At 54.4% G+C, this 10,629-nt stretch overlaps 1 protein-coding gene across 1 annotated transcript; it reads left to right on the plus strand.

Moving 5' to 3' along the window:
- Nucleotides 1-3,444: 3,444 nt before the first annotated feature.
- On the plus strand, nucleotides 3,445-9,074 carry KDELR3 (KDEL endoplasmic reticulum protein retention receptor 3). The gene is made up of 5 exons (XM_009647848.2): nucleotides 3,445-3,535; nucleotides 4,429-4,529; nucleotides 5,146-5,304; nucleotides 5,623-5,875; nucleotides 9,034-9,074. The coding sequence occupies exons 1-5, from the start codon at nucleotides 3,445-3,447 to the stop codon at nucleotides 9,072-9,074; spliced, it is 645 nt and encodes a 214-aa protein (XP_009646143.1).
- The last annotated feature ends 1,555 nt before the right edge of the window (nucleotides 9,075-10,629 follow it).

Here is a 10,629-nt window from a genome sequence, read left to right on the forward strand (position 1 = left end):
GAAAGAGGGATGGAGGGATGGATGGAGGAATGTTTGGAGGAAGGGATGGAGCAGTAGAGGGATGGATGGGTGGATGGAGGGATGGGTGCAGAGGGGTGGAGGGGGAAGCAGGAGCTCCTGGGGAGGTGAGCAAGCGCTGCCTGACCCTTTCCTGCCTGGGGATGAAGACAAACACAACCCCAGTGCCAGCAGCCCCTGCTTGGGCACGTACGGTCCTGCTTTCCTGCAACACCAGCTGAGCCAGCACCAGCCCTCCAGCCCTCCCTGTCCTGGGCAGGTCTGACTTTGCACGTTCAAACCAGACAACACAGTTTTGGACTCCTCAGCACCTGCCAGGCTCCCTCTGCCATCCTCCTCTGACTGTCCCATCCCTGTCACCAGTGCTCCAGGACCGCCCCAGCTGAGCTGTCCCAGTCACAGGGGCAGAGGTGGTGAGAGATGGAGGTGGCCTGTGGTGCTCAACCCCACCGTGTTCCCCAGCCCCTCCGGGAATGCTGAATCACTTCCCTCTCACCCCACTCTGGGATGAATCCTGGGGGCTGCCCGCCCTCCCAGGGGGTCTGGATGCAGCCTGAGCCACAGCCTGTGACACCAACCGAGGGGGACTCCCAGCCAAGCACCTCCAGGGGCAAAACCACAGAAGCCCTCCTGGTGGCAGGAAACCCAGGCTTTAGTGAGAAGGAACCCCCCCTTTTCCCATCTTCCTGCGCCATCATCATCACCTTGCAGGACAGGCGGAGGTGAGGAAGGGCACTCAATGGAGCTGCTGCCACCTGGCCCAGGGGCTCTGCAGGAGAAGGAGCCTCCCAGAGCAGCGAAGGCAGAGAGGGAAACCCAAAAATAGAACTAAAGGGGGAAGGAAAAAAAAAAAAAAAAAGAAAAAGAAACCAAACAACCCCAAATTCCCGTTTTTAATGCCAACTCCCAGCTCGCTCGCCTCCCTGTCACCCTGGCGACATTCCTTATGGTTGCCATGGAAACGGGAGGCATGGAGAGAGCATCACCGTGCGGGGCGGTGGCAGCGCCCGGCATTATTTTGGGAGGCAGGGGGACACCCGGTGCAAGGCGCTTCGTCTTGTGGCAAGAAGAAGGGAAGGCTTATTTTTACTTGCTCCCACTTCGTGTGCCAGTTTTTCCTTCCCTAAGCATCCATGTGCTCCTTGCCCTCCCAGCGGCCTGCCCATGGCCCTCCCGCGAGCTGCTCCCATGAAGTCCCTCTGAGGGTCACCTCACACGGTGATTCCTGGTGCCACACCGTGGCTTGGGGCCGATCAGCTCTTCTTGGGGATGTGCAAGATGAAGAGAATAAACCTTTGCCACCCACAACAGTCTTACGCCTGTGCAGGAGGCTTCATCTCCTGGGTGGGACAAGAAGCTGTGAAGAGGAGTGGAGGGACCGGAGGATAACGAGGGCTCTCAGACATTGAGCCCCAGGGGCTTGGAAGGGGATCTGTTGGTGTGGAGGACCCGAAATCTGTTCCCCCAAAACCTCCCATCCCCACTCCACAGCTCAAACCTCTCTCTGCTCACTGGCGAAAGGACCTGGGACGCCAGGACCAATTCCAGCCGGTCCCTACCCCATCGCTCCTTTGCCAGCACTCTCCTTTGGTCTAACCTGCTCTTCTCCCGCTGCACCAACCTCTGCCTCCATGCCCTGGCAGGGGCAGGCAGGGCCCTCCCCGGTTTCGTGGGGCCGAGCGGGTGTTTTCCAGCCCAGCCTGGGAACGCGGCTGGAAAAGCCCGGTGCGGCAGGTGCTGGAGCAGCAGAGAGGGAAAACACGGCAGCCAGCCTAATGGGCAGAGAAGAAATGTATGCAAATGTATTCAGAAAGGAATCCGGTGATGCTAATAGACTTGTTAGTCCTCTCCGTAAGCACCGGGAATAATATTTTTATGCTTTAATCATTAAGGATTTTACTCCAAGCATGCCCATAAGGATGTGCCGACGGAGGGAGACGCGGAGGAGATGGTCGCGGGTGACGGCTGGGGACAGGGAGGGCTGGGGACAGGGATGGCAAGAGCCAGCCCCGGGGCAAGAGCAGGCTGGGTCACGCAACCCTTGAGCAAGCAAATTAGACCCATGGCCAGATGTGATTTGCTTGGGGGGAGGCGGGAGGGGGCGAGGGGACAAATTAAAACATCCATTTGGTTGTATTAAAGCAGCTTTATATCGGTGATTAGATAATGAGCATCTAACGGCCCCGTCTCGATGCGCAGGTCCCCTCGCCCTGCCATGGGACCTCCCTGCGCAACCGCAGCTGCGAGGACAAGATTTCCCCCAGCCAGGCCGGTCGCCCAGGGCTGTTTCCAAATACATTAAAACTTTATAACCATCACCACTAAGCTCATTTCTGTTAAATCTACAAAAATGGCCGTACCTACGCGCTCCTTCCACACAATGCACGTATTACGTTGTTTGCAATCCTCTTGCAGGAATCTGGGATTAATATTTTCAGCGAAGTTTGTTTCAAACCAGCCCTTGGGAGGATTGGTTTGTTTGTTTTTTTTTTTCTTCTTCCGGAGCTGGGCTCTGGGATCCACATCGCTCCAGACAGGACACCCGCAGGTGGGGGCGGCTGTGGGTGGGGGGGGGGCCCCGGGGGACAGGCGTGGATGGACTAGCCACGGGAAGGAAGGGAGTCCAGGTGGGGTGCGACATGCAGCCGCAGCGACCCGATAATTCGGGTCTCTCCCCACTTCTTCATTTGCTCCGGGAGATGAGGTGGAGCACCGGGATGAAGGCGCTGGAGGCAGGATGGGGCCGGGAAGGGCAGAGGGCAGGAGGCTGCCGGGTGGGAGCAGGACAGAGGTTCCTGCACCCACAGGGAACGTCCCTGGGAAGCCCAGCCCTTGCCCGGAGTCCCCAAGGCCAGCGGATGGTGGGGATCCCTTCCCTCTGCCTTTTCCCCTGTAACGACACTTCCGCGTGTAACTTGAGACAAGTTGGGGAGGAAAAAAAAAGAGGAAGGGGAAAAAAAAAAGAAAAAAGGAAAAATAGTGCAGTTATTCTTGCCTCCGCCTCCTCCTCCCTCTCCTCCCCGGCCAGCCAGGAGCCACGTCACCGTCACCCAGCACTGGTTTCGGGGCTGCTCAGCAGGCTTAGCCTGGGGCTCTCCAAGGGGACAAACCCCAGCTTTTGGCCTGGAGGAGGGAGAAAAAAGCCTTGGGAGGGGAGAGAAAATCCACCTTGGGGGAAAAGTAAGCAAGGGAGACGTCCAGCTTGAGCGCCTGGCAGGGGAAGGGCGCTTGCGACCGGGGCAGAGGAGAGCCTGAACTTTTCTCCACCAGGAGACAGGGCTCCGTGCTGGGGAAAAAGGGAAAGTTGAGCCGGAGGAGAGCATTCGCTCGGTCAAGGCTTGGCAGGGGGAGCAATCCCTGCCCTCACCCTCCCCGCCTGCAGAATCTGCCCCGCTCCCTTTGCCCCAGAGGAGCCCCCCCGGCACCATGAACGTCTTCCGCATCCTGGGGGACGTCTCCCACTTGCTGGGCATCATTATCCTCCTGCTGCAGCACCACAAGTCCAAGTCCTGCGCCGGTGAGTGCTCCCACACCCTGGGGAAGGAGGGGAACTTTCTCAGAGGGCGGCTCAGCGAGGGGTGCGAGTGAAATGGGTGCCAAAATGCTAGCAATAGCCCATGGAAGCTGGCAGCCCTCCCCAGTGGGGTGTTTGAGGGAAGTCACCCTCCTGCAGGAGGTCTCCCTTCCAGGAGGAGAGGGCTGCGTTGGAAGGATGTGATGTGGCAAGGCGCACGGCCTCGGGCAGGTGTTGGTGTCGAGGTGGTGAAGCGAAGGCGGGGGCAGCAAGGCTGGAGGGAGGTGGAAAATGAGTGCGAAAAGTTGTGGCTGCACCAAAACCGACGACCTCAAGAGAAAGCTGCTTTAGGTAGGAGGGGTTTTGCTCTGAGTTCATGGTTTCCTCCCCAAGAAACTTTGGGGCTGGGCTGCAGCACCGCAGCCGTTATCACAGGTAGAGAAATGGGTGGGTCGGGCTGTCTCTCCCTGCCAGGGGTGACTAAGCTCCATCTGCGTCCCTGGACTGATCCCTGACCCTGCAGCTCTTCCCTGGTGCGGCAGATGTCACATCGCACCCCCACACACACACCCCCCGCAGCGAGGTGGGCAGGCGAAGGGGGCGAGGGAGGGAAGAGAAAGGCATTTTTGATGACAGCAAGGACTGAACTGGCCAAAGCACTGGTCCCTACGAGGGAGCTCAGGGGCATCAGCAGGAGCCTGCCCTGTTCCTTGGGAGACTCCGGCCAGTCCTGGGGTAGGTCTAGAGCTCCCACAGCACCTACACACCAGACCAGGCTCACAAAGCAAAACGCATATAATACAACCACTTCCACAGAAGGCCTAAGTGGAAACTACCATCCTGAGGATCCTTTCCTCTCATCTGCCTTACCTTCATTTCTTCTCCCTGCCATGCAGGTATCTCTGGGAAGAGTCAGATTCTTTTCGCCCTCGTCTTCACAACCCGCTATCTGGACCTGTTCACCACCTTCATCTCTGTCTACAACACCGTGATGAAGGTAAGGAGAGGGGGACGTGGAAGCAGAGGTTCCCCTCAGCTCACCGTGGTTTCTCAGGGAGGCAAGGGTACACGTTCACTAAGTTTCTCAGCCAGAGGGAAGAAGGAGCAATTCCATCTCCTTCACTTGTCACCAATGCTAAAGGCGGGGGGGGTGTTATAGGTTGCATAGGACGAGTGGATAAAGAAGTTTCCTTTGGTGTCCTTGGCCCTCCATTGACCAAAAAACCCCCTCACCACAGTCAGCGAGCGAGCTGAGACCACCACATTTAGTACCACCAAAACCAGAATGAGATGTCATGAATCAAGCCTGGATGTCCTTGCACAGCAGGAGCATTAACACGCCTGCCACCAAGCCAACCTCTTCACACAGAGCCCTAGAGGGCTCAAGCAAGTGCGATCCTCGTGGTGGGGCAATCTTTAGTCGACAGCTGGAGTATCTCCCGCAGAAGTCAATCCACAAGCCAGTGCAGAAAAAGCATTTACTGCTATCTCACCCTGGCATGGCCCCACCAGAATGGGGTTAAAAGGTCCTGACTTTGGCAAAGCCATCCTCTCTTCAAGCACAGACGGTGTAATCGCAGGTAAGGTCTTGCCGTCTCCCTTCCCTCCCCCAGGTCATTTTTTTGATATGTGCCTACATCACCGTGTACATGATCTACGTGAAATTCCGGAAAACGTTTGACAGCGAGAATGACTCCTTTCGCCTTGAGTTCCTGCTGGTCCCTGTCATAGGCCTGTCGTTTCTGGAGAACCACAGCTTCACCCCCTTGGAGGTAAGGAAAACTTGAGGCGGGGAAGGGGAGGGGAAGCAGCAGCCTGACACCACGCAGCAGAGCGAGCAGCACGTTGAATTAGTTGAGATTTTTAACCGCAAAAGCAAGCGGGGAAGGCCAGGTCGGCAGGCCTTGAAGACTGTACCACCTACAGAGCGGCTCAGCGCTGTCTCCTCTCAGTCTCAGGACAGCAGGCTCCTTTTCTCCAGCTCCAGCAGCACCACTCATCCCCAGCGCTCTGCCAAATTACAGCTTTGGCTCTTCACGCGTATTAATCAGCACCAAGACTCTCCACTGCCTTCATTTTGCATCTCACAGATACTCTGGACCTTCTCCATCTACCTGGAGTCCGTGGCGATCCTTCCTCAGCTCTTCATGATCAGCAAGACGGGGGAAGCAGAGACCATCACGACACACTACCTTTTCTTCCTGGGTCTTTACCGCGCTCTCTACATCGCCAACTGGGTCTGGCGTTACTACACAGAGAATTTCTATGACCAGATTGCTGTAGTTTCCGGGGTGGTACAAACCATCTTCTACTGTGACTTCTTCTATCTCTACGTTACCAAAGGTAGGTAAAGGGGTTGGTATAAATCCAAAAGGTTCATTTGGCAACGTACAGTGGAGCTGCGGCTTGCCAGGTGTTAATCCTTATGTGACTTTATTCTTTGCTGTATTTGTGATGCACATTGTCCACCTAAAAACCAGTTTAAAAAAACGTATCTGTTGAATGCAAGCGGGCACCTCCACTCACAGGGCTCTGGGTATGCATGTGAAACAAAGCAGAAGTTAAACCAGGCTTAGCTCCAGTTTAACCCCACCTAGGGAAGTTAAGTTATACTGAGGTATATCCAATTCTACGTACATTTTGAAAAATTATGAATCAGGCAAAAAAACTTTGAGGGGGGAAAAAAAAAATAGCTGTAGGCAGACAATGTACCTGAGGAAGCAACTGCAGACAGATGGAGATCTTATTAAGCCTACTTTTTCTTTTGATGGAAAAAGATGTAACGTACCCAAGAACTGATTCTGTAGGAAGATGAGCAATTGCACGGACAATTTCTGTTTCCCCAAATCGGATGCCCCCTTCCACATCCGCACTGTGCTTTGGTAAATGGCTCCGCACCAGAGCTAACAAGCGCGTCAAGGTCATAAAATGTGGTAGAACACGCTATGGTTTGCCGAGGCTTTAGAGTATTTTTCCATTGAGGAGGATGGGATTTGATGAAATCTAGCTGAGCCGCTGAGTATTTTCTTCCTTCTTTGCGTTCCCAAACCAGTTTGCCCAAAGCAGGAGTGACAGCCCATGTTTGATGTATTGAGGGACAGATCTTTGGTAGCTCCATGCCATGTACCTGCTGATGGAGAGGTGATGGGAGCACTGAGCAGGTGGCTGGCCTGGGCAGATTACGGCTTCCTTCTGCCATTAAAACATTTTTGTAGCCAGGAAAGTACTTTGTAAAACTGCCATCAAGGTGCTCCACGTCAATTCCTTTTTTTTTTTTTTTAAACTAATTCACATTTTAGCCTCACTCAATTCATGTGTCCCGTGTCCTTCTGTGTCTTCTGAGAAATCCATACCCTTTGTAGCTGCGGATGGTGGAACAAAAGGGGGGGAAAAAAAACAACCGCTGGCTTTCAGTCTCACATTGCTAATGATAAAACTGCAAAATTTAGATGATACGGGAGGCAGAAGAAAAAAAACCCATTTGTCCCTGGGACGTCACAGCAGGAAGAGAATCGCTTTTTGGGTTTTTTTCTTTTACACAAATGTTCTGGATCATGGGAGAGAAAAGGTGACTGAAGATATGCAAATGCTCTGCAGTCATTTATGAAAACCAGCACTGTTATAGCAGGTTGCATCTCTCACACTCTCGCAAAAAAAAAAAAAAAAAAAAATCTTTTCAAAACATTTCTAACGCAGAGGAGCTCAGACAAAAGGGCAGCGATGCTGCAAAAAAAGCAGAGGTATGTTACATAAAGAAATGTATTTAATAAGACTTCAGAGCCTATACCAAAGCATTGTGAAGGGATTTTTATAGGACACAACTGCTCTTTATCTTGTTTTCACAACTGGATGAGCTCCATTTCTGTTTGACACAAGGACCTGAGAGATATTCCGAGGAAGCTCTCAGCTCCCAACAGCTTGTGTTTCACAGAACGGCTGTGGCTGGGAGCAACTCGGGGGATCGTCTAACCCCCCCCCACAGCCCCCCCCCCCATGCTCACAGCAGGGTCACTTAGAGCAGAGTGTTTGAGGTCCTGGACAGTCGAGGTTTTGAGCATCTCCAGGACGGAGGCACCATGGCCTCCCTGAGCAACCTGTGCCCTCTAGGGCTCAGCGAGGTCTGACCACCCTTGCTGTAAAAAACAAAAAAAAAATGTTTTCTTACGTTGATGTAGAATTTCCCATTGCCCTGTGCCCTGTCACTGGGCACCACGGAGCAGAGCCTGGCTCCATCTCCGTTACTCCCCCATCAGACATTTGCACAGGCGGAGAAGAGCCCCCTCAGCCGCCCCCAGGCTGAGCAGCCTCGGCTCTCAGCCCGCACTCCTGCAGCAGATGCTTTAGTCCCTTAACCGTCCTCATGGTCTTTCCAGACTTGCTCCAGCATGCCCCTGTCTCTCGTGCTGGGACCCCAGGGCCTGGCCCCGTCGCTCCAGCTGTGGCCTCACCAGGGCTGAGCAGAGGACCATGTCCCTCCGCCGGCCGGCGAGGCAGCTGAGGCTGTTCACATTCTTTGCCACGAGGGCCCGGTAACGGCTCCACCGATCCCCCAGCACAGCCAGGGCCCTTTCAGCCAAGCCCCTTTCCAGCCGGGCAGCCCCCAGCACAGCCCCCAGCATGTACTGGTGCGTGGGGGTCCCCACCCCAGGGGCAGGGCGCAGCATTTTGCTTTGCTGACCTCCACGAGGTCCCTGCCAGCCCCTTTCTCTCCAGGTTGTCACCATCCCTCTGACCCCACACCCAACCAAGACCTCGAGCAGTGCTGGCCCCCGTTCCCACCCCCAGCACCAGGCCCACAGCAGGGCTCTGCCCCGCTGACCACCGGGCGGCCCAGGGCAGCCACTTCTCCATCCACCTCGCCCAAGCCTAGGGGCCCCTGGTATTTCCGAGAGGCCTCCCATCCCAGCTTCCGGATCAGAGGAGATGGGGCAGGCTCAGGGGGGTTCTCTGTTAAAAAGGAGGGGGAAAGCACTGGGGATTGAACAGTAGACGCCACGCTACATCACCAAGAAAAAAAAAAAATGGGGAAATTAAGAGCATCCACGCATGAGAGTAACCATGGAAGAGAAAAGAAGAACCTTTTCATTTAGCATGAAGGAGAATAAATAGGTTGTAGAGCTCCCCCCCTTACAAGCAATTTCATAGTGGCCACCTCCCTTCACAAGTTCTCTCCTGGTTCTCAGGATTCCTCGATTTCACCCTGCTTGCTAAATTCTCCCAAGATGCCCCCTCCACAGCGAGCAGGACCCTCCAGAGCTGTTAGGGCACACTCGTCACTGAGGACAGGGTGGGGGCTGTGTCACGCGGGGGCAGCACGGCTTGGCTCCTGCTAGCCCCCAGCAGCAGCACAGGGAGGACGCCCCAGCCGGTCCCACTGCCGTTTGCGAGCCTGGCAGCCCCCTACCCAGCGCTCCAGAGAGCAAGTCAAAAAATGTCTTGAAACAACGCAACGGTTGAATTCCCCAGAGCTCCTCCATTGCCTTCTCTTTCTCTTTGCACAGTCCTAAAAGGGAAGAAGCTAAGCCTCCCCATGCCTGTTTGAAGACGTCTCCGCAGACAACACAAGGAATTCCAAAGATGAGGCTCTCCAGATCACAGCTTTCCCTCCCGGCCCTTTTTGACTCACGGATGGCTCAGCCGAGCTTCACTCCCGCGCCAGGAAGACGAGGAGGCCTGGAAAGCTGATGTGTTTTTCATCCAGAAGAGACTTTCCCCCCACCCTCCCCACCCCCTTTTTTTTTTTTTATTATTTCTTCTTACTTGAATCCAGTGCTAGTAAGCAGTGCTGGCCAATACTGAAGGAGTGCAAATTATTCTCTCCCGGCTCTTCCCAGCATCTACCTCCAAAACGCAAACGCACGCCTCTACCTTGACCCGAGGCAGCACCGGGGGCGTAAGGGGAACTGTCGCTACCTCCAGCCCTTCAAGGGGTGGCAGGGGGAAGGCGGTACCGTTCCGTCCCGTCACACTTTCACAGGCGGCCGCATCTGACCCAGCAGACGCTGCGAACCGCTCCTCCCGCTCTGCACGAACCCACGCCCTCCTGAACGGTAACTCTGCCCGACCCCCGTTCCACTCGAGTCCCGTAACATTCCGGAAAAACGCGTCCCCTTCACAAGGCACGCATCTTCCAACTCCACAGGTATCCCCTCGTCCTCCCCCCTCACTCACTCTCAGTGACAGCTCCTCACGTTCTACAAACGGGGATCGTTTCAATTAAAATTCAGTGGGTTGCCAACACGTGTTTCCAACTCCTCAAATCTGACTTTTTTTTTTTTTTTTTTTTTTTAAGAACTGGGAAGAACAGGGGCAAAGACTCTTTTACACTCCAAAAATAAAGACAAAGTTCACAATTTATTGACAACAGTGTTTTTATTTATACCTACAAAAGAAAACAAGATGGTATCAAAAGGACAATTTACAAACTAAGAATAGTAACATAGCTCTTAGTATCCTGTGCCTGAACACCACAGATCTATGACTCTCTCGATTCAAGTCTTCATTAATACAACAGGAATGTGTTCAGAGACCAGCAGGGGTGTGAAACAAGGCGCTGATCCCACACAAAGCCACTAACCCTTCCATTGTTCAGAGAAGTCCAAACAGTAAATTGCTTCAGGAAGTGGGAGGGGAGGAGACCCCCAACTCATCTGAGGCTCCCACAAACTCTTACAGATGGCAAACAAGGCGCGCACCGCTGGGCGCTGACGCTTCACCCACCAGGGCCCCCTGGGCTGGCGCGGGGCGCAGAGCAGCCAGCACCGGGCGGGACGGGGGCAGCGCGCGCCGCGCTGCGTGTATGCACTCAGCAGTCTGGTGAACGCTCTGAACTGAACCCATCCCCGGGCTGCAGCTGACCTGGATGGCGATAACGCGCTCCGAGACTTGGCACAGGCGTTTACATGCGCACAAGTCGGGCACCCCCACCCCCCCCCAAAAAAAAGGAGTGAAAGCTATAGCAGACTGTGAGGCAGCTTTGGCGGTCCAGAGACCCCTTTTAAAGCCAGTCAGTGAGATGTCCTCCTCCTACACCCCTCAAACACATTCTGCATTGAATTCGCAAATTTAAGAAAAAAAAAAAAAAAAAAAAAAAAAAA

This window comes from Egretta garzetta, unplaced genomic scaffold, assembly GCF_000687185.1.
Source record: "Egretta garzetta isolate BGI_Z169 unplaced genomic scaffold, ASM68718v1 scaffold51, whole genome shotgun sequence".
In the NCBI taxonomy this organism is placed as follows: Eukaryota; Metazoa; Chordata; class Aves; order Pelecaniformes; family Ardeidae; genus Egretta; species Egretta garzetta.